Source organism: Silurus meridionalis, chromosome 6, assembly GCF_014805685.1.
Source record: "Silurus meridionalis isolate SWU-2019-XX chromosome 6, ASM1480568v1, whole genome shotgun sequence".
Classification (NCBI taxonomy): Eukaryota; Metazoa; Chordata; class Actinopteri; order Siluriformes; family Siluridae; genus Silurus; species Silurus meridionalis.
In genome coordinates this window covers 9,396,747-9,421,134 of record NC_060889.1, presented here as the reverse complement: position 1 = coordinate 9,421,134, position 24,388 = coordinate 9,396,747, and the positions used below count along the sequence as shown (strand labels likewise).

Here is a 24,388-nt window from a genome sequence, read left to right as displayed (position 1 = left end):
ATATAAAATATATGCACATATTATGAGATCTTACACTGACTTTTTATAATTTTCTGTTTCTGTTTCTTAAGTTAAGTTTAGATAAAACCTGGTGCCTAATTCTAAGTGATTCCTAGTGATCATAGTGTACTTAATTTGATTTTCTGTGTGTTAGGCTGGTATATGGCAGTAGATGCCAGTAATGGAGACCAGAACAGCTATGCTGCTCTACAAAGTCCTGCTATGAGACAAGCCAGCACTGAGTGTGTGCTTGAGTTCTATTATCACATGTATGGGAAAGGTAAGATCAATTCTAGAAGACAATGCAAAGGGAAACACATGCCAATAGTCATTCTTTAGGAAAGTAGTCTGAGAGAAATATGGATAATCTGGGACAAAACAACAGTTTATCAAGAAACCAAACAACCATACATTTATTCATACACTGATCAACAAGTACAGGCATTTTCCCTGCTGGCAGGGTTTTTGTAAGTAGGAGTAGAAATAATGCACAAAATATGGGAAGAACAAAGTGTTTTCATACACAGTAACCCAGTAACTCAGAATCTATATCTTCTGTTTAAGGATGTCATTGTGACATAGATGAAGGAATGAACGATGGATCTGGCGCCCAAGATGGCTGCCTCATGTGTTTGGGTAGCAAGATGCGCTCCCTGAAATCTGATAAGAATCTTTTTTTAGGATAACCATCCGTTTGAGTTTCTGAAACTTAGTTTTCCTACGTACTTAACTGGAACAGTTTGGAACATCCTTTTAAAAAATGGAAGAAAAGAAACCCATATTTAAGTATTCCATGGATTTCCTGAAAGGCCTCAAGCAATCAGCTCCTCCACCAAGCCCTCAACTAAGAAAGCTCTTATATAACGAAGGACTTGCACAGACACCAGTCAGGAAAAGAGGATGCAGAGGGGGTAAGAAGACTTTGCACAAAATTAAGACCATTGTCGGTAGAAGATTTGATTACAAAACATCACGCTTGATTGGATTGAGGAAAAGAGATGCACTCGAATCCAGTTTGATACAAGTCAGAGTAGAGCATAAAAAGTCAACTAATTATGCTATGCTTCCAACTCTTTTAATGACTAACCCTAGATCTCTTGTAAATAAGATTGATGAGTTTCAAGCTATTTTGATGGAAAGTGATGTTGACATAGCTGCAATTTCCGAGACCTGGTTCACCTCCCACATGCCTGAGGATTTATTGGGTATTGATGGATACACTTTATATTCTAAATGTAGAACCGCACGTCGAGGTGGAGGAGTTGCATTGTACATCAAAGAAAGTGTCCCATCTTACCCTTTAACCTGTATTAGTGTTCCCGATCACCTTGAATGTCTGTGGGTAAAGGTGAGACCATCGAGGCTCCCGACATATATCCGCTATTGCTGTGTGCGTAGTGTATTCACCGCCTCAATCACCATATCAAGAAGAACTCATTGACCACTTAATAACATCATCTGATCTGCTTTGTACAAAGTACCCTGATATTGGACTCATTATACTTGGAGATTTGAATCATCTTAGAGTCCAGGACATCTGTTTGGATAATAAATTTTGCCAGGTTGTCCAGAATAACACTAGAGGTGATGCAATACTTGATATGATCATCACTAATATGAAATCAGTGTACAAGAAACCGGAAATTCTCCCCCCTGTCAGCTCATCAGATCATAATTGTGTTTTGTGGAGTCCTAAAGTACATGTAAGACCACCTCAGTGCATTAAGCAGGTAATACGACCTATGCATGGGTCTAGTTTGAATGAGTTTGGTAGATGGATTACTACTCAATCATGGCAGCAGGTAAATGAAGCTACAGGTACCAATGAAAAGGCTAATGCTTTTTATAGTACCATCATGCCTGAAATTGACCGTCATTTTCCTACGAAGACAGTAAAAATGTATCCCTCGGATAAACCATGGATTACTCCAAAAATTAAGCATTTAATCTGCCTGAGACAAAAAGCTTTCAAGACTGGGAAATCAAGTGCGCTATCAAAATTCTACAGGAACAAAGTCCAAAAGGAAATAAGTGCTGCAAAAATACACTACTATAAATCAAGGGTAGAAGGTACAATCAAAGGGAGTCCGAGGGCTTGGCACAGGAAAATCAAATCAATGTGCGGATCTGTGAAAAAGGTGGATCGAATTGAAGTCCCGGGAATTAACCCCCAAGATTTTGTAACAACTGCTAATGTGATTAACACAAAGTTGGTCAAGGTGTCTCAATCTCTCCCGCCTCTTAAGTATGCAGACCTACCTTCTTATCTTCCATCTCCACCCTTGCCCACCATTCCAGAATGGGAAGTGTACAGAAAATTATCTTCCCTAAATTGTCACAAATCCCCTGGCCCTGACATGATTCCCTCAAGAATATTGAAGGAGTTTGCATGCGAAATCAGCAACCCTATTTGTGACATTATTAACAGCTCCCTTGTGGAAGGCGTCGTTCCCACACAATGGAAAGAGGCCATTGTTGTTCCCATACCAAAATCTTCTCCTCCGAATATCGAGGAACTAAGACCGATCTCATTAACATCTCAACTGTCAAAATTTGTGAAAAATTTATTGAGCAATGGATCGTGAATGATATCACACCAAACCTAGATCCTATGCAGTTTGGTAGTCGACATAACCATTCCACAATACATAATTTAGTTAGCCTGATGGACTTTGTGTATAAAGCTTGTGATGAACCAGGTTCAGTGTGCACATTAGTTACAACAGATTTTGCCAAAGCTTTTGATGCTGTCGACCATACAGTAGCAATAAAGTGCCTCCTGGATCTTGGAGCGAGACCTAGTTTAATCCCATGGATCAGTAATTTTATGTCTAATCGCCGTCAAAGAGTGCGTTACCACGGATATTTATCCGATTGGGAGTATCCTTCATGTGGAGTTGCCCAAGGAACCATATTGGGACCCATAATCTTCCTAGCACTGATTAACAATGCTCTTCAAGATCAAATTAACCACTGGAAATATGTGGATGATATGACTATGGCCCAAAGGTGGACAGTTCATCAGCCCTGTACTCTCCAGAATACATTAAATGACCTTGGCATCTGGGTTGAGGACCATAAAATGAAACTCAACTCAAAAAAATGTAATGTCTTACATGTCTCCCGTATGAAACATTTGCCAACTTGGCCACCACTTTCTATAGATCATAATATTCTAAACATCTGTGACTCTGTTAAGATCTTAGGAGTAACCATTCAGAGTGACTTAAAATGGGACGGTCAAGTGGACCACATGTTGTCCTCAGCTAATAGAAAGCTTTTTGCTTTTCGCCGGCTAAAGAAATTTGGAGTTCATGATCAAGAACTGGTTACCATCTATACTGGGTACGTACGTCCAGTGTTAGAGTATGCGGTCCCAGTTTGGCATAATTCCTTGACCACTGATCAAATTAAAAGGTTGGAAAGAGTGCAGAAACGTGTTTGTAAAATCATACTGGGACGAAGGTACGAAGGATATTCTGATGCCCTCTCCTTTCTTGGATTGTGTACACTAGCAGAGAGACGAGTCCAATTGTGCCTTGATTTTGCTAGGAAGCTATATAAGTCTAGCTTTAGAGATTGGCTACCACCGCTCAGGGAGCAGCTGACTGGACGCCAGATGAGGAACTCTTCTAAACTGACAATCCCCAGATGCCGAACGGAACAATTCAGGAGATCACCTATTCCATATATGTGTAGACTTTTAAATGATTATGGATTTTAAAAGGACTTTGTATACCTTTATGAAGTATTTTATTCTTCCTTTCTTTTAATCTTGTATTTTAACTTGAGTAAATATGCTTTGACATTTCACTGTAACAGCAAAATAATTCAGTGTTCCCCTATGACAAACCTCTTAGGGTACCTGTAACGATGCTGATAAAGTCAATAAACAATAAACAATAAACAATAAAAACATTACTGACAGGTTTAAAAGAAAATAGCATTATAGTGGATTTGTCTCTGCAGGGATTGGGGAGTTAAAAGTGTTCCTCCAGGAGGGTCTGAAGAAAACGCCTATATGGTGGAAATCTGGTGATCATGGAAACATGTGGCATCAAGCAACGATAGTAATTGGTCGAACTCACCAGGTCTTTAATGTCATTTTTGAGGCCACCAGAACTTTTAGCGAGCTTGGCGACATTGCTATTGATGACATTGCTTTCCTGAACTGTTCACTTCCAGGTACAAAATAACTGAGTATTTTGAAATAGCTTTCAGCTAACAGCTACCAGGTCTAGGTGATAACAGAAATCTACGTACCCATCCATTAACTTTCTGTCCTACAGAGCCTCAGGAGTCATGTCCACCAAATACCTTCACATGCTCCAACCATGTTTGTGTGGATGTAAGCAGAATCTGTGACTTCAGTGATGACTGCGGAGATGGAAGTGACGAAGCACAATGTGGTATGAGACCAACCTTGTTATTTTACGGATTTTGAGGAATTCAGTAAATTACAAAAGAATTATGGAAGCGCATTGCATTCACAAAGAGAAAAAAAATCACAGAATCGATATCCTAATTATGACTTACTAACTCATAATTATGAAATCCTTGTAAATACCCTATAGACACTGAACAGATAACAGGAATGTGTTTAGAGAATCAGTGTGAGAACCATCTTAACACTAACATATACAGTCATAAAGCTAAATATGATAGCTGCTACATCTCCATGGTTGTGCAATGAGGCGCTTTCGAGCAAAGAATGCCACAGACTGCCCCCATTTATCTCATAATTATAAAAAACTAAGTCATAATTATTAGATCAGGATCTCATAATTATGAGATATTAAGTAATAATTATGAGATAGTGAGTCATAATTTTGAGAACAAACACACTGATTATCATCCAAATACAGTGGAACCCACTTATCTCGACCTCGGTTAACTCGACAACCCTATTAAGTCGACGTTTTTGAAGTGGAACCGCCAAATTCTCGCTTTGTCTAAGCATTTTTTATCGGTTATGTCAACTTTTTTATGTCGTCGAACCCTAATATCTCGAGCACAAGGGGGGGAAATTTTGCCATTTAACGTCAGTTATCTCAATCGGCACTGTGCAGCCGCAGAGTAACTCGCGAAAGTGGCAGAAAAATCAAGCCTTACAGATGCTACAGGTGTTGTATTGTATACTGGTGAATCTCTGCTGTTAGTTAGTGCACATATGCCTTTTGTTGTTAAATGTTATGCGATGAACGGGAGGCGAAAGCCGCGCTTGGTAGGAGCGCGGCACGCGCTTGGTAGGAGCGTGGCGCGGAATGTGGGATGAGCAGCAAAAGCATAGAATTAACAACGACACGATCGGGGGAATCCGCGATGCGCTTTGGGAAGAAAAGCGCAGCCGTTGAGAGAGTGCCGGTGGGAAGGCACGTACCGGGATACGCATGAGCGATAATAACGACCGCCGTGAACCAACATATACCAACAATAACGGACAGTGAGAGTGTGGAAGTTTAAATAGGAACTGGTGATGATGCTAAACGAGCACCATAAGTGCGCGATTGAAGCCGGGAGCTTCAAAAAAGTGGCCGAGAAAGCACCTGCTACGCCGAAGGGGGCGTGGCAGGGGGATTCCTGACAGTTAACAAACATGTACTGTATGTACATTTTTATAGTATGACTTCATCAAACAAATCACGGCAACGCTGTTGTGTAAAAAACCACTCCAAAAACACGTGCATGCACATTCTCATTTATGAACGCACATCATGTACATAAAGAAATTTCAAGCATGTTAATATATTGCCGCCCTATTGATTTTCGTTTATCTCGATCATCGGTTATCTCGATGCTTTTTGGCGACCCCCTAGGACATCGACATAACTGTAATTAGATTTAAGAATTTAACAGTTTTGTATAAGACAAAATATTAAAAATAATAATAACAACTTGTGATAGCATATGAACAGATGCAAATTTAGTGCTTTGCTGAATTGATAAAACTTTGGAATTCTAACATGTCTAAGTGTTCAGAAGCATAGGCAGATAATAAGTCATAATTATGAGATAGAAAGTCATAATTATAAGATCCTTTCTGTGATTTTTCTTTCTCTTTGTGAATGCAATGCACTTTCGTAAAGAGTCACTAAAGAGAGAATATTTATAATGTAATCTAGTAACAGGCAAGTTGATTGGATTTATTTACACTATTCAGCACTAATATAATTCAGTTCCTTTACAAAATGCTTTGGCAGTTGATTTATAAAATAATGCAGGCCATTAGATTAGTAATAAAAACATCTTCACGATAGTAGTATTATCCCAGTCACCCCATCTTGTGGAAATGCTGCGAGTTTTAACACTTTAACACTAAACACAAAAATGATCTGCATTTTATAGACAAATGTATTTATCTGTATATGGACAGATGAAATGGATTATAGGCAGAGCTGCAGTTTTGAGCAGGGCATGTGCTTATGGGAGATTACTGAGGAATCGGCCAGGTGGAAGTTGGATAAAGGTGAGGGGGCGTGGCCACTACATGGACCTCCCAGAGATCACACACGCAACTTAGCAGCAGGTATGGAGCAACATACACACTGATTACCATCCAAATAATTAGATTTAAGAATTTAACAGTTTTGTATAAGACAGAACAATAAAAATAATACTAACAACTTGTGATAGCATATGAACTGCTGCTAATTTAGTGCTTTGCCGAATTGATAAATCTTTGGAATTCTAACATGTCTAAGTGTTCAGAAGCATAGGCAGATAAAGACATACCTGCTATGATATCATAGCTAGAGCAAATATGTAATTCCTCTTTCTAATAAACTATATATGACTTTTGAAGGCCATTACATTATCCCTGCCAGTCAAAGCCAGACTGTTGAGACCATCTCCAGCACATTGCTCCCTAGCAACAACTGTACTGTAAGTCAAATGTCTATATAAGAAATGATATATAAACAATATAACATGTTTGATTGAGCCATAATAAGTTTCCAACTGCATATATCTTCCCCAAAAACATTTCTTGGGTTTCCCTACCATCCATTTTTCTCTCTCCTAGCTTTCACACTAATTCTGACTAAATGGTATGTGTTCCCACAGGTGAACTTCTACTACTTTTCCCATGGTAACAACACCGCAGTCAGACTAAGTATGCGCCTGCGAACACTACGCAGTGGAGAACAGGACCTCATTCTCTGGCAGCAGAATTTGTCTTATGGATTTCACTGGCAAAGGACAGGGGTCATCTTCTCCTCCTTAGTAAAGGCCAAGGTTAGAACGATTCAGGTTTTAATAATTACATCTCAAATGATTTAATCAGGAATGAAACTAGAAAACACTAAATTTGACCACATTTTTATTTATAGATTGTGTTTCAATTTGATGGAAGTGGCAGGAGCCAGGAAGAATACATAGCTGTGGATGATGTGTCTTTTTCACCAAACTGCATTCTTGATCCTGATAATAGTCAGCTGCCAATCACACCCCCTACAGCTACTCCTACAGTCACCGGAACCATTCCTACACCCACTGAGAATCCGTGCAGGGTGAGAATAAATTGGTTATATAGTTAAATAGATTGAAAAGACATAGTCTACATTGCTGTTTTTGTTTGGATGGTAATATGTATATAATTGTTAATAGCACTTTGTTCTTGCATAGGAGGATGAGTTTTACTGCTGGAGGTCGGATAGAAGGAAATGCGTTGCTATTACATCTTGCTGTGATTACAACATAGATTGCCCCCTAGGTGAAGATGAGGAGACATGCGGTGAGACAGTCCTCTTCTAAAAGTTTGTATTATTGTTTTTCAAATATAACTGTATATTTGTGTATATTTTTAATGGTTGTGTGACTCTAGGACCCTGTACATTTGAGTATGGACTTTGTGACTGGCATGACATAAGTCAGGATAAAAACAAGTGGCAGAGGGTGAAAGCTAGTGAGAATACAGAACCTCCAACTGACCACACCACAGGATTAGGTGATACCACATTGCAGCATAAAAAAATCTCACACAGTATTTTAAGCAGATCTTACAAAGTATTAACTCACACCAGACTAATATATTGCATCCACTACATTTTGGAACTTACAATGTATATGATCTTATAATTATCTCTTCTCCTCAGGTCACTACATGTATGTAAATTTAAGTTTAGTGTCATCTAAAAATGAGATGCAGCTTGAAAGCCCATTACTGCCACCTACCTCCCCTTACTGCCAGATACTGTGAGTTACTTCATACTATTTTGAAATACCATACCTGAGTAAACTGACTTTTGTTGTCCACAGATGCAGTTATACATTCCACATCTGAATAAATTGAAATTATACACTGCATGTTTTTTTTTCTACATTGCATATAGTTCGTGTAATAAATAATATTCTATGTATAGCCTTATATTTTGCACATTTTGTTTTAATTGAGTATATATATTCAATTAATGATAATCATTTTTTACTTAAATTGATGTCTAATATTATAAGTACTTTATTCTTATGGAAGTTGGACTGAGTGGGTAATATACAGGTACAGTTTTTTTTATAAAAAAGTTTATATGGCTTTACAAGTTTCTGTTACTGTGTTCAGGTTTAATTTTCACCTGGGTGGAGAAGATGGTGTAAGAGGTTTAAGTGTGTTGATGCAGAATGAACAGAAAAATAGGACACATTTGTGGGCTCGCACCAACAGCACTGCAAAGCACTGGACTCTGGAACACTTAGCAATAGGAAAACAACAAAATCACTACAAGGTTTGTGTACATATAGGTTTGTGTACATATACAGTATGTATATATATATATATATATATATATATATATATATATATATATATATATATATATATATATATATAAAAGTTAACTTTTTTTCTCAGATCATCTTCAGTACCACATCACTGCAATACAAAAATAAAGCTGTCCATCCTGGAGCCTCTCTAGATGACGTCTCTTTTCTGAACTGTGAAACATCATTTCAGCCACCAGGTGGGAGTCAAATTCTAAATACTGTCTCTGTGTCTCCTCAGGAAAATGCGTAGGCCTTATCCCAAATGTCACCCTAAGACTTTTAGTTTCCCTATTAGTATGCACGAGAAAGCTGCAACTGAGAAATGTTTGAATATAATGTTATTGTTGTGAAATCTTAAACTTAATTGTCCAATGTAGAAATAAAAATAAATGTAATCGCTGCGGACAGGGTCATTATGTTATACATACGAATTATTTCATCTTCTTATTTCATCTTCTTCTTCTTTACATCTGCCTCTTTCAAACCAACCACCTGCATGTCTTCCTTCACCACATCCAAAAATCTCCTCCTTGGTCTTCCTCTTTTCCTCCTTCCTGGCAGCTTTATACTCAGCATTCTCCTACCGATATACCCCATGCCCCTCCTCTGCACATGTCTAAACCATCTCAATCTAGCCTCCCTCACTGTGTCCCTAAAATGTCCTACATGGGCGATCCTTCTAACAACTCATAACTCACATAAATTATTGTCGTTTTTTTCTGGTATTTTCCTAGTGAAATCATTTTATCCTCAAAACACTGTTCTATTCAGCAAATCAGCAATAAAGATGAGTGGCAAAATAGTATTTGGCTTAGTAATATTATTGCGTAGTACAACAACATGCATGGCTCAATTTTTTCATTGACAAGCAATCTAAAAAAAGAATTACATGAGATCATAGCTTCTTTGTTTTCCAGCTGTGTCCACTGCTGGCTGCACATTTGAGAATGACCTGTGTAGGTGGGTACAGGGAGGTACTGGGGATTTAGACTGGCAGAAAAAGAGTGGACCAAGTGAAACTGTCAATACTGGCCCTGCAGGAGATCACACCAGTGGCAAAGGTCTGTCAGCCATATATACTGTCAATCAGAAACTTTACACTTTATGTGCTGTTTATGAAAAGTTTAATAGCTGTGTTATTTTACAGGATATTATCTATATATTAAAAGCTCAACTCCTAATAAACAAGGCAGTGTGGCTCAGTTGAAGTCTCCCGTGCTCCCACCTGCTGGAGAGAATGGATACTGTCTAAAAATCCATTACCATATGTTTGGAGTAACAGTGGGCTCACTAAACATAATTCTACACTCTGTTGAATCCAGAGAATCCACAGTGGTGAGATGGCAACCATTTTTTACCTTCCCCATTCATATTATTTTTTTACCTTTAGAACTGGATTGATCATGCATATTTTTAACACCAGGTATGGCAGAGGGTGGGCTCTCAGGGAAATGAGTGGCATCTGGCCCAGAAGCATGTAACACTACATGAAGTTCATCAGATTTTGATCGAAGCCTCAGTAGGTGGAGAAGCTGGAGATATTGCCATAGATGACTTATCATTTACTGAAGGAACTTGTGCTCCTACAGGTAAGACCATCACACACATCCATACACCAAACAGTAGCAGAAATGCTGACTTCAACTATTATTGTTGATGAACATTGTTTATATAGCTGAAGATTTTGCGTTTTTTTTATTTAAAGTTATTATTTCTGAAAACACAACCATAAATTAAATTAAAACATGTAACATTTGATTTTCCATTAAGGAAAAAGGAAAGAAATTGTATGGTCCACTCTGGGGAATGTTCTTGGGCTTTTTGCCTGAATTGAACCACAGCGGCATCCAGTAGATTTTGCCAGACAGTAATAAACCGGTTATAATCTAATACAGTCTTGGGAAATTGTCAAATTATTGCTGTATTTTAACATCATTGAATGAATAAAAAATGTCTGTAAAAGAGAGTAACCTCAATAATATGCATATACTATTATTACGAATAGCTGATTAAATATGTTCTGAGTAATAGACCTAACTGTATGTATGGATGATGTGTTTTGAACATATACACAAATGGACCTGTTGTTAACCCGCATTTAATTTATGTATATTAGCAATGTTATTGGTGCTTTGGTGCTTAAGTGATAGTGTTTCTATTTTAGATGGCCTTTGTGACTTTGAAGAGGGAAGCTGCGATTGGGCACAGGAAGTGAATAATGATAATCTAGACTGGGTTCAAGGCTCAGGAAATACACCAGCCATAAAATTCCAACCAAGCTTTGACCACACAACCAACACAGGCAGTGGATATTACTTCTATATGGACTCTTCTTCCCATGTGCCAGGACATACTGCTAGGATGTTTTCTCCTCTCTTTACTGCAGGTACACTAGGAAATAACACGCTTTCTTATTTCCTTTACCTGTAAATTCAGTCAGCAAATTCTAAAACCTTTGAGAATTGGTGTGCAGGATCAATCTGTGAGTTTATACATTTTATACACATTTGCATAATGTGCCTATAAATCACATTCTATCCTATATCAGGTCTCAGCCCTTGAGGTAATTATACTTGAGATCAAAAGTATTACTTAATATGTTCCAGCTTCTGCAATACATTAAAGGCAGTATTACACTCAAATGTTAGGATTATTTTTCAGACTTTGTTCTTTGAATTTCAGGAAGCAGCCAGTGTTTTCAGTTGTGGTATTATATGAGTGGGAAGGACACAGGGACACTGAATGTGTACCAGGAATACTCAAACGGAGCCCATTCATGGCTACTAAGTCAGTCAGGGGAGCAAGGCAAGCTGTGGAGATTTGCACAGGCGCCACTGACAAACACTGGCCTGGAATACAGAGTGAGTCCCATAATTACTTTAACTGCAGGTCACTGAGCCCATCCCAGTATTACAGGAATTACAATCATATGGCATTAATAAAGATGAGGCAGTTCATGTGATTAAACAAGCTGTTCTAACCCTAGGGTGCTGGTGACTCAGTATACATTTAGTTACTACACTATATCACCAAAAGTATGTGGACACCTGAGTGTTCCCATACACATTCCATGGGTATTGATATTAGGTATCTTTTTCTTTGATACTGTAAGAGCTTTTCTGGAAAGGCTTTCCTTTTGCAAAGGCTTTTGGAAGATGACTGTAAGAATTTGTTCACAAGGGTTCAGTGTAGGCTATCTTGGTAAACCATGTCTTTAAGGACCTACAGTACCTGTGTGCATTGGTACATTGATACAGTACATGGGCATTGACACGCTGGAACAGACACAGCTCCAGTAAAGGAAAATCTTACAAAGACTTTCTGGGCAATTTGTGCATGTGTACAATTTATACCCCATACATGGCAAAACAAGTAAAATATCTTAATAACAGTCAAGTCAAGTCAAGTCAAGTTTATTTGTATAGCGCTTTTCACAACAGACATTGTCTCAAAGCAGCTTTACACAAATCAACAGTGATGGTGAATGGTGTGCATTTGTCCCTGATGAGCAAGCCGTGGCGACTGTGGCAAGGAAAAACTCCCTTAGATGTTATGAGGAAGAAACCTTGAGAGGAACCAGACTCAAAAGGGGAACCCATCCTCATCTGGGTGACATCAAGAGTTTGATCATAAATCTTTCAACAATACAGAACACTGGAGAGTGAGAACTAACATGATTACTGGAGTATAAGATTATAAGTAATGTTCTTTCTGCAGTCTTAAACAGTCTATATGGTTAGTAGCTCCGAGTTTTATAAGCTCAGCATTTGTGATCACCACAGATCCAGCATCAGCTTCTCCATGCCAGAGCCTTTAAACACTCCAGGAGGTCCAATGTCAAAACTCCACACATGTAGCGGGATCCAAATGGCACTGGTACGTCTCTAGATGGTTCAGGATGTTTGTGAGTTCGGCATCTACTTCTTTAAAGGTCCGTAATCATCACGAGGTGGGAGGTGACTGGAGCTGGAGCAACCTCAGGATGCCTCGGGATGGGGAGAAAGAGAAGCAGTGGAGAGGAATTAGCGTAGCTGCTGTTCATGATATTAACAGCACAAGTTGATAATGTGCATGTGATCAGATGTTCTGGAGCACAAGGTTATGATGTGATGTGTGTTATGTGTAGGCTTTGCTAAAAGATACGTTTTAATCTACACTTAAATTGGGTGAGTGTGTCTGAGCCCCGAACACCGTCAGGAAGACTATTCCAGAGTTTAGGAGCTAAATGTGAAAATGCTCTACCACCTTTAGTGGACTTTGCTATTCTAGGAACTACTAGAAGCCCAGAGTTTTGAGATCTCAGGGGCGTGGCGGATTGTAGCGTGTTAAAAGACTGGATAGATACACGGAGCCAAACCATTTAGTGCTTTATAAGTGAGAAGTAATAGTTTGTAGTCTATTCGAAACTTAACAGGAAGCCAATGTAGGGACGATAAGATCGGGGTTATGTGATCATATTTTTTTGACCTTGTAAGAACTCTGGCTGCTGCATTCTGGACTAACTGAAGCTTGTTTATTAATGAAGCAGGACATCCACCTAGTAACGCATTACAGTAGTCTATTCTGGAGGTCATAAACGCATGGACGAGCTTCTCTGCATCGGATATAGACAACATATTTCTTAGCTTAGAAATATTTCTAAGGTGAAAGAAGGCTGTTTTGTAACCTGATTGATGTGATTTTTGAAAGACAAGTCGCTGTCTAAAATAACACCCAGGTCTTTTACCGTTGAACTAGTGGTTACAGAACATCCGTCTAAATGCAGGTTGAGATGCTGGAGCGTCTGTATACCAGTTTTTGGGCCGATGAGCAAAATCTCAGTCTTATCAGAATTTAAAAGTAGAAAGTTATGGGTCATCCAATCTCTTAGTTCCTTAACACACTCAGTCATCCGGGTTAATTGAGCTGTATCGCCTGGTTTAGATGAAATATATAGCTGAGTATCATCAGCATAACAATGGAAGCTAATTCCATGCCTTCTAATAATATTTCCTAACGGAAGCATGTATATTGTGAAGAGCAGGGGTCCTAGAACTGAACCTTGCGGCACGCCATAATTTACTTGCATTAGCCTGGATAGCTCTCCATTCAAATCTACGAAATGGTAACGATCGGACAGGTAGGATTTAAACCAGCTTAATGCCTGTCCCTGAATGCCGATGTAATTTTGTAAGCGATCTAGGAGGAGATCATGGTCTATAGTGTCGAATGCAGCACTAAGATCTAGTAAAACCAACAGCGAGATGAAGCCTTGGTCTGAAGCTAAAAACAGGTCATTAGTTATTTTAACTAGAGCAGTTTCTGTGCTATGATGGGGCCTAAAACCTGACTGAAATTCTTCAAAGATATTGTTCTCTTGCAGGTAGGAACATAACTGTGCAGCGACAATCTTTTCTAAAATCTTAGACATAAATGGGAGATTTGAAATTGGTCTGTAATTTGATAACGTGTTTGGATCCAGATTAGGTTTTTAATGAGGGGCTTAATAACTGCTAACTTGAGGGATTTAGGGACGTGACCTAAAGATAGTGAGGAGTTAATAATATTTAGAAGAGGCTCACCAGTTGTATATAACACTTCCTTCAGTAATTTAGTAGGAATTGGATCTAACTGACATGTTGTCGATTTAGCTTTGGCAATAACATTATACAGCTCTTCCTGTCCTATACATGTAAAACAGTGGAGTTGTGGAGTTGAAGGTAACACTGTCTCAGGAGATGCTGTAAGAGGTTGAACTGCCACAATTGTTTTTCTAATGTTATCTATTTTTCAGTGAAGAAAATCATAAAGTCCTCACTACTAAACTGTGATGGAACACAATTTTCAGAGCCCTGATTTGTAGTTAGTTTAGCTACTGTACTGAAAAGGAACCTGGGATTGTTTTTGTTGTTTTCTATAAGTTTGCTCAGGTGTTCAGCTCTAGCAGCTTTTAGCGCCCGTCTGTAGCTGAGCATACTGTCTTTATACGTGATTCTAAATACCTCCAATTTAGTTTTCCTCCATTTTCTCTCCAGATTACGTGCTGTTCTCTTGAGGGCATGTGTATGACTATTATACCAAGATGCAGGTGCTTGGTCTCTAACCTTTTTAACGGATAGGGCAGCGGTGTCTAATGTGCTAGTGAGGATAAGGTCTATGTTCTTAGTTATCTCATCAAGATTAATAGTAGTTATGGGTTTAGTGAGAAATTGAGATAAATCAGGCAGGTTATTTACGAATCTGTCCTTAGTGGTTGGAACAATAGTCCTACCAGGTCGATAACGTGGTGCAACACGGCTAATCTGCTCTACCGGTAGTGTGTACAGTATGAGGTAATGGTCTGTGATGTCATCACTCTGAGGTAAAATATCTATATCAGTGACGTCTGCTCCGTGGGATATTATTAAGTCTAGTGTGTGGTTAAAGCGATGAGTTGGTCTGGTGACGTTTTGTTTAACCCCAAAAGAGTTTAATAAGTCAACAAATGATAATCCTAGAGCATCGTTTACATCATCTACATGAATATTAAAATCTCCTACAAGCAGCACTTTATCAAAATTGATCAAGAGATCTGATAGAAAACAAGCAAACTCTTGAAGAAAATCAGCGTAGGGTCCTGGGGGTCTGTACACGGTGACCAGAGCGAGTTTACTATGTATGTCCGAAAGTACAACTCTAAGAACGAGCACTTCAAATGATTTAAAGCTGAATCCTAACATCTGACTAACATTAAGAGAAGCAGTATAAACGACCAGTCTGACGGGGCTCATGCTTATAAACATATCCTGACAGTGTCGACTCGTTTAGACCCATATAATCACCTGGTTTAATCCAGGTCTCAGTGAGACAGAGTGCATCGAGATTATTCTCTGTGATCATCTCATTTATAATCAGTGCTTTGGGTGCAAGTGATCTAATGTTTAAAAGACCAAACTTTAAAACTTTTTGGTGTTTGTTTATCTGGCATTTTTCAGTTTTAACTTCAATGAGATTGTTTCTGGATCTTGTGTATTTACTTCTTGGTTTTGCTACGAGGATAGATACGGTTTCTATAAACTGGGCTGTGTGTGAACTTGTAACTATTTGGTCTGTTGTATGCGTGTTCTCATTGTCGAAGATTTCCTGATGTCTTACCAGTCAGATGGTGTGAAGTATCCTAGAGATGTTATCTGATAGCACTGCTGCTCCAACTCTGCTGGGGTGCAGGCCATCAGGGCGGAAGAACCTAGGACGCTCCCAGAAACAGTTCCAGTTATTAACAAAGAGAAGTTTATGTTCTCGACACCATGACTGTAACCATTCATTTAGAGCTAAAAGTCTACTAAACTTCTCAGCCCCTCGCTGGTAAGTGGGAAGAGGTCCTGACACTATGATCCTCGTTGTGGGTGATGTGCTGCGTACCGTCTCCACCAGGATCCTGAAATCCTCTTTAATACCTCCGTTTGTCTCAGCCTGGTGTCGTTCGTTCCGGCATGAAGAACAACCGCTCGAAGTTCTCCTTCAGGACCGCGGGTACCTGCGCAGCGACATCAAGAACACGAGCACCAGGAAAACAGCGAGTGTGCACCTTACCTTTAGCTCCGGTAGCGCGGACATGCCGGACGATGGAATCTCCGAGAATCACAGTGTCGCGTTCCGTCTCGCGGAGAGGGGCGAAGCGGTTCTCGGTCGAGATCTCGAAGGCCTGTAGTGGTGGCGGGGGAGACGTCCTCGACCGGGGCTTTGCTTGTCTCTTCCGCTGCTGCCGCATCCAGGGTCCATGTTGCACCTTTGCCGGAGTTGTAGGTGCGCTGGGTCTGGGCAGAGAAACAGTCAAATATATCTGGTATTTGATATTATACATTTTCCATAAACCAAATTTAAGACTGCATATTTAGAATAGTTTTCAACTTTTTTTTAAAAATTATTTATCAGAATTTATTTCCAGAAAGATTATTATTGGTCTATAGAATAATCAAGTATAAAACTTAAAATTACACTGACCAGGCATAAAATTATGACCACCTGCCTAATATTGTGTTGGTCCCCCTTCACTCCCCCCGTGCATCAATACACCTTGGCAGCCCATGAACCTGTCGCCGGTTCACCACTGTACCTTCCTTTGAACCCCACAAGAGCTGCAGTTTTGCAGCTGCACAATTTGGAACTTGTCAAACTCCCTTAAAATCCTTACGTTTGCCAATTATTATTTTTTTGCTTCTAACTTTGAGGACAAAATGTTCACTTGCTGCTTTATATATCCACCTACCATGCTATGATGAAGAGATAATGAGTGTTATTTACTTCATGGCTCATAATATGATAATGTCATAATGTTATGCCTGTTCGGTGTACAAAAATTTACTTCAAATTAGGAGTCTTATATTTGGGTTATTAAAATTATAGTAGAAAATACTTTATACATTTGACTATATTTAATATATGTTCGCTTTCTATGATTTTTGCAGTGTAAACCTAGTGGGAACTGAAATGCTGAATATGGTATATATGGGGTAATATTGTATATTTCAGACAAATCATTTTGTCAATGAGGGGATGCAGACTCAATTTATTCTGCCAAACTCAAGGTTTATTCATTCACTATTAAAATTTCCCATCATAACTTTTTCCTTATTCTGCAACAGAATCTATTTCAAATTTCAGAAAACCAAATCTTATAAGACGCGTTTATTAGCGAATTTAGATTGGAGGTGGGATAAAGGATATAACTGACAGAATAAACAAGATTTGATGTCTGTCTGACTGTTTTGCATTGTTGCTTTTGGTCACGTTCATCTCGCTATTTGTACTTCTTATTATTTTAATTCAGTAAAGGTTTTGCCATATTTATTTCACTAGAGATCATTTAGCTCTTGTGCTCTGCATTTCTTTTCAAATCTTTAAATCTCTGGAAAACAATGATTCACATTTAGGAATTTGGACAGAAATGGATTTAACAGGATGAGTCTGCTAGCCACATGCTGAAATAGGTGTTTTCCTACTACACTGTCAAAAATAATAGCTATATAATAAATGTGCTATTTAGTTCCAAGAAAAGTATGAAAAAGAACACTGATGTAGGTTATAATTTTTTACTGAGACAATCTGTTTTCTACTGGAGGATTTTACAAGTGTGCCAGATTTTAGATTTTATTTTTTATCTTCTTATAATAAGTAACTGTCAAACTAATTTCATATATAGTTAGTAGAGTGAGCGTGGTTTCAGTAATGCATTTTAAATAAATATTCTCTTCTATTTATAATGAATATTTTGATGTAATATTTTGCTACATCTGTATATGTTTATTATTTTTTAACATACATTGCCTTCTTTATTATCTATAATATTCTTTAAAACAGCACAGCCATAAAAACAGTTTACAGTCCACAAAAGTGAGTACACCCCCACATTTCAGCAACCATATGTTCTCAAAGACAATACAATAGAAATGAAATGTAGATATTTTCTAGAAGTAGTCAATGTGCAGCTTGTAAAGCAGTACAGATTTACTGTCCTCTGAAAATAACAACATACATCCATTATTGTCAAAACAGCTGGCAACAAAAGTGAGTACATCCTCAGTGAACATGTCAAAACTGTGTCCAAAGTGTCAATATTTTGTGTGAGCGCCATTGTTATCTTGGACTGCTTTAATCCTCCTGGGCATGGAATTCACCAGAGCTGCAGAGTTTGTTGCTGGGATCCTCTTCCACTACTAAATAATAATATCGCGGACCTGCTGGATGTTAGAGACATGGGACTTCTCCACTATCGGCTTGAGGATGCCTCACAGGTCTGGAGACCTTGACCACTCTATCACCTTCATGTTCAACTTCCTCAACAAACAGTTGCCATCTTGGTGGTGTGTTTGGGGCCGTTTTTATGTTTGAAAACTGCCATCCGGCCCAATTTCTTAAGAAAGGGCATAATGTTTGGCTTTAGAATGTCACAATACATGTTGGAATCCATGTTTCCTCAATGAACCGCAGCTCCCCAGTACCAGCTGCACTCATGCAGTCCCAGACCATGATACTACCACCACCATGCTTGACTGTAGACAAGACACAATTTTCTTGGTACTGATCATCAGAGCGTCACCACACATACTGGACACCATCTGAGCCAATTCATTTATAATAATCTCATCAGAACACAGGATATGGGTCTAGTAATTCATGCTCTTGGACAGGTTGTCTTCAGCAAAATGTTTGCAGGCTTTCTTGTGAGCCAGCTTCAGAAGAGCCTTCCCTCTGGGACGACGGCCATGCAACCCAAATTGTTGCAGCATTCAGTGTGCAGTGTATGGTCTGAGCATTGACAAACGGACCTTCCACTTCTGCAACATCTAAAGCAATGCTCTTAGCACTTATGCGTCTGTTTTTTTGAAGATAACTTCTGCACCTGATGCACAGCACGAGGACTGAACCTTTGATCCACCTTAGCGAGACCTGTTCTTATTTTGGAAAACCTCTGTATGACCCTGGCCACTGCATTGTAACTCAAGTTCAGGGTGTTACCGATATTCTTATAGCCTAGGCCATCTTTGTGGAGAGCAACAATTCTAAATTTCTAGCTTATCTGCAATAAATGGACATTTTGTGCAACCCCGATGAGGATGGGTTCCCTCTTGAGTCTGGTTCCTCTCAAGGTTTCTTCCTTATGCCATCTCAGGAAGTTTTTCCTTGCCATAGTCGCCACTGGCTTGCTCATCAGGGACATCTTATTCATTTTTATCACCACATTATCTGTGTAAAGCTGCTTTAAAACAATGTTCAATGTTTAAAGCGCTATACAAATAAAAATGAATTGAATTGAATTGAAAATCTTCAGAAAATGATTTCTATTATTTGTATTCTATTATTATTTGTATGGTGCTGTCAAGCAGACAAAAACATGAACATGAATAATAGGACATGTGGCTTTGCATGACATGCTGACATACAGCTGTTATCACATACAGGTGTACCTAATTTTCATTTTTCAAGTTTCATTTTTATAGTATTGTCCCTTGAGAAGATATAATTAAATGGTTGCTGAAATTTGAGGGGGGTACTCACTTTTGTGAGATACTCTATAAATTATTGATGTTTCGAATGAAAAGTGCATATTGCTGACTATAATTTTAGGTATTAATATATAAGTAAATGTTATGGTATTTACTATCTAAACAACTTTCAAAAAACATGCTACGTTGAGAGTCCTTAGGAAGGATGCCTCTTGTTTCAGATTATAGTGGAGGGTATAAAGGGACAGAGTGAGCAAAGCACTGTGGCTGTGGATGATGTACTGGTGTCCCACTACCCATGCACCAGTTCAGGCTACTGTAACTTTGAAGTGAACATGTGCAGCTGGCAGAATCTAAGGGCTGAGGACAATATGGACTGGCTCCGAAATCAGGGAAACTCTAGAGCTCCCAGCACAGGGCCAAGTGTCGACCACACCACCAACTCCTCCATTGGTCAGTTTTTTAAACACTTTAACATTGCATTTACATTAAGCATTAACATTCTGCCAATTCTATAAAGATGAGATTAAAATGACGTACTTCTGATGTTTCTGTAGGCTATTATATGTACGTAGACACCACAGTGGGGCGCTGGGGAGATAGAGCATTGCTACTCAGTGAAATATTCCCCCCATACAACAGCAGGCAGTGTTTTACATTTTGGTACCATATATATGGCCAGAATGTAGGTACTCTAAATTTATACCTCAATAACAGGTAAAAAAAAAAAGAGCACACAGATTTAATGCCAAAAGGTGTCAAGTAAAATAGATTTAACAATTCTAATGCATATTTTCCAACACTCTTTTAAACAGGACATTGCATGATAATGGGGACAAACTTGGATATCTGATTTGGACAGAATCAGGAGATCAGGGGGATATGTGGTGGCACGCCAGAGTGAATATTGATCAAATAGAGCCATTCTGGGTATTAACCTTTTATAAAATATAATAAATACCATTTCACCTTTATATGATTTTTTAATCATTGTATAACCTATACTACTTTTCATGCTGTAGTTCGTGTTTGAGTATGGCAAGGGCAACACCCCTGGAGGAGATGTGGCCATTGATGATATACAGATTACCTACACATCATGTGACCCACCTACTACACAACCTCCTTCTAAAGGTAAAACTGAAGTCTATACAGGTGTGTGTTTAGGTAGCAGTAAATTTCAATATCACATTAGTTAAAAAGCGCTTGCTTGGAAAATGGTTAAAACATATATTTCTGATCGTGTGCAAATTTTGGATACGAATACATATATAACATACTCACTTGATTTTCCTTATTAATTAGCAACAGAAATAGGAGTAGCAGTTGCAATAACCTTACTGGTGATCGCCATAATCTGCAGTGCCCTGTATGTGCTACAGAGGAGACGGTCAAACAGGTGTGTGCCAAAAAAAAGGATAAATATTAAAAAATTTAAAAAAAATTACATAAAAAGGAAATGGACTGAAATATTATTTTACTTTTAAAAGAGAACATGCTACTGAACATGATGTTCTGCCAGAAAATGCAGTCTATAATCTCAATGACTATGAATTAGAGGTATGAATTTCTTATCAATATTGATGATACTTGTTTGTTTCTATACATTAAAAGGCATTAATATGTATACTGTGTAATCTTTTTTCCAGGATTGTGAGTCTTGAAGAGTGGAGGATCAGTTGTATAGTTTAAAAGAAGAGGCAGACACAGCCATAACAAACAGTCATTCTCACAGATAGCTTGATGAAAGAACACTCTTTATTCCTTTTTTAATCAATAAAATGTTAATAAAGGACCAACAAATGTTAATTCAGGTTCAGTTTGGTTCATGAGTTCATGATTCAGGAAGAAAAAACAATTCAGGAAGAAAAAAACAAATTTCTTGACTCCACATGGAAATATGTCAAACATTTGGAACTAACCAAACTGCAGTAGGAATGACCCCAGGTCTGTCCTAGACAGTAATCATCCGGAACAGATCTTTCCCTGACTGCTGGGTCTATCAGCCATGTGAGACATGTCACACGTTCCTAATCCTCTCATTCTTCACAGGAACCAGTTTCCTCACTAGTGAGCCAGCACACACACACACACACACACACACACACACACACACACACACACACACACACACAAAACACACACAGACACACACACTTAGCAGCATCAACATGGAAAATGTGCAATGAGGAATTGTAAATGTAAAAAATATTTAGTATTAGAATAAGTCAGAAGACTTGAGATGTCTGGATTTTATGAAAAAGCTACATTGACTTAAATTCTTTCATACAGCACTGTTTTATTTTTTTTTTTCATAGTGCTGACATAGTATTGGACATTAATGTTCAGGAAAAACTTATACTACTACACTTGATTGATATCCATATTGTGGTTCTGGTACCTAATAATTAAAAGTGTCTAGAATAAAAAATTAAACATTACTCATGGAAGGAAAGTTTCCGACTTTCTCATTTGTTATGTTTGTGGTTGCCTAACTCAACCTAACCGAAAGCATTAAGATTTCCATACTGGGCATCAAAGTTGAGTGCCTATACACAGACAGTAGTTAAGGTTGAAAATGGATCGAGTGAAAAAGACAATTACAAAGAGCCAAACGAAACTTCCAAGGCGATTGAATAAATGTTGTCGGGTTTCTTTGAACTGTCCATCTGAATTAAAATTTATTTGAAAATATTTGTCCAAACAACTAGCTGGCAGTAGTCTTTACCACCCCTGCTGGTGTAATCACTAGTTGGCCGTTTGAGCTGTACAGTATGTAGGCACAGTGTACAGTATGTGAGGATGTGTCCGATGGAAACACTTCTGTGGCTATGATGTCACTCAGAGCCGTAGACCTACTTGAGAAAGAGTTCCTCAAAGGTGCTGCTTCAAAGCACAGTGTTAGGATTAACAGTCTCTACGTTTTGGAAATGGCATCAAGATTTAACGTATTTCTTGGACTGTTAACAGCTATTCAGTTGATGTTTACCATTGAGGAGCTGTCAAAGAGTGGTAAGTAAATGACTGGCGCTAAATGAACCAAGCTGCATTTGTGTAGAAAGATAATTAGTTCAGGATAACTTTAAAATATTTTTTTTAATTTCTTATAATAAAGCATGAAGTTCTCCATACAGACATATTTACTTTCACAGCAACCGATAATGCCTTTTTTACAAACCACAAGGCAAAATACAATATTGCAAGGGAGTAATTAAGGGTGTTATGCAACATTTGCAGATAATGTGTGATTATCATGGGCATAATTTAGAGGGCATGTACCCTGTGGAATTTTGTTATGCCACATTTCGTTCATTTTACTACTGCTTTTGTCCCCACCACTTTTTGACATTGCAGGTTTTGTTGCTACATTTTTTTTATATGAGCAGTACTTTTCATATGCCCCATTTATATCCCTAATGATTTTAAAATAAATTGCTGAGTTTTGTCTCACAAGCTTTTAACATGCCTGGTTTGGTTCTCACTCATTTATATAGCAATTTTACCTCCCATAACAAATGTTTGTTTATTTCTTTGTTTTATAATATGCTTTATTTCACCCCTCCTAACTGTTAGGGGGGTCAGTGTATTAAACCCTGGACACATTATTTAAGACTGCATGAATGTTGAGAACTTTACTACAATAAACATGCCAGGGTCAGTGGACAACTGTCCCGTTATTCTTCACACCTAGTTCACAGCAGACTTTTGTACATCTTTTTGAATAAAGTATTGTGATTATAGTTACAGATATAGGCAACCTATCCTCCAAAGTCAGTAATAAATTATTAACTCTTTATTCATTTTGCTATTAGTAATTCTCCAGGAGTTCACTCTCATCCAGAGCATCAGATGTTGGTGAGATTGACACTGATATGATTAATTGGCTTGCCCTTAAAACACCACATCCCACACTGCCTAATCTTTTGCAAATCTAACCTCAAATGTTGATTCAAATCTTACTTACTTACCACTGAAATCAATAAACATAAACATTTCTACTGATGTGGTGGGATTTCCCAGCATGATGCATTCTATCGATGTTTAACCACCAAGTATATTGGCTTTGATTGAGAATAAGATATGCAACAGAATTCACACTATACACATCTAACCTCTTTCGAAGCCAGGGATGAACATCAGCGATGTGTCCACTAGCTCTGACTATCACAAAGTAAGTATTTTCAGTTTGGATGTAGTCCATGCCAATTATACAGCAAAAGCTTTCACAAAGTGCACTACAGTGGCCCCCTGGAACTCGTGGGGGTTACATTATAAAATTTTGGATGCACCCCTGCAGCCCCTGTGGTACCTTAGTAAATTCATCTAGACATTATGTCACTTTAATACAATGTGTTTTAAAAAACATTTATATATTTGTTAGTGAAAACATAGTTTAAAATGTTATTCCTAACGTTCCTGAACATCCGGTCCCACTACGGATTCCCGCAATTTTTAGTTATATTCCAAATGCTGTTGGTTGATCCCCAAGGGATGCCCAACCAACCAAAATAAGGGATTTTCTTAGTTTTTCCCAATGAGGTGACCTTTGACTGGTATTTCAACTCAATATCATATCCTTCAGCATCTCTTATTGGTCAGAGGAATAATACTACTGCTATATTTTCTACAATGGGCACCAATGATACTCCATTAGAATGCAGTGGTCCCAC

The 24,388-nt window shown here is 38.4% G+C and overlaps 1 protein-coding gene across 1 annotated transcript in view; it reads left to right on the top strand.

Annotated features, from left to right (window-relative positions):
- si:ch211-106h4.4 (MAM and LDL-receptor class A domain-containing protein 1) overlaps positions 1–21,527 on the top strand; it is a 47,345-nt gene extending 25,818 nt beyond the window's left edge. The window contains exons 28-51 of the mRNA XM_046850779.1: positions 155–280; positions 3,970–4,185; positions 4,290–4,409; positions 6,374–6,526; positions 6,803–6,882; positions 7,063–7,233; positions 7,329–7,508; positions 7,624–7,732; positions 7,823–7,945; positions 8,094–8,193; positions 8,555–8,717; positions 8,843–8,951; positions 9,672–9,815; positions 9,902–10,089; positions 10,178–10,343; positions 10,919–11,140; positions 11,437–11,615; positions 19,940–20,171; positions 20,276–20,435; positions 20,534–20,648; positions 20,741–20,852; positions 21,024–21,117; positions 21,209–21,278; positions 21,368–21,527. Of these exons, the coding sequence (XP_046706735.1) occupies positions 155–280; positions 3,970–4,185; positions 4,290–4,409; positions 6,374–6,526; positions 6,803–6,882; positions 7,063–7,233; positions 7,329–7,508; positions 7,624–7,732; positions 7,823–7,945; positions 8,094–8,193; positions 8,555–8,717; positions 8,843–8,951; positions 9,672–9,815; positions 9,902–10,089; positions 10,178–10,343; positions 10,919–11,140; positions 11,437–11,615; positions 19,940–20,171; positions 20,276–20,435; positions 20,534–20,648; positions 20,741–20,852; positions 21,024–21,117; positions 21,209–21,278; positions 21,368–21,382 (3,347 nt within the window). The 3' untranslated portion in view covers positions 21,383–21,527. The remainder of the gene's footprint in view (positions 1–154; positions 281–3,969; positions 4,186–4,289; positions 4,410–6,373; positions 6,527–6,802; positions 6,883–7,062; positions 7,234–7,328; positions 7,509–7,623; positions 7,733–7,822; positions 7,946–8,093; positions 8,194–8,554; positions 8,718–8,842; positions 8,952–9,671; positions 9,816–9,901; positions 10,090–10,177; positions 10,344–10,918; positions 11,141–11,436; positions 11,616–19,939; positions 20,172–20,275; positions 20,436–20,533; positions 20,649–20,740; positions 20,853–21,023; positions 21,118–21,208; positions 21,279–21,367) is intronic.
- Positions 21,528–24,388: the final 2,861 nt, after the last annotated feature.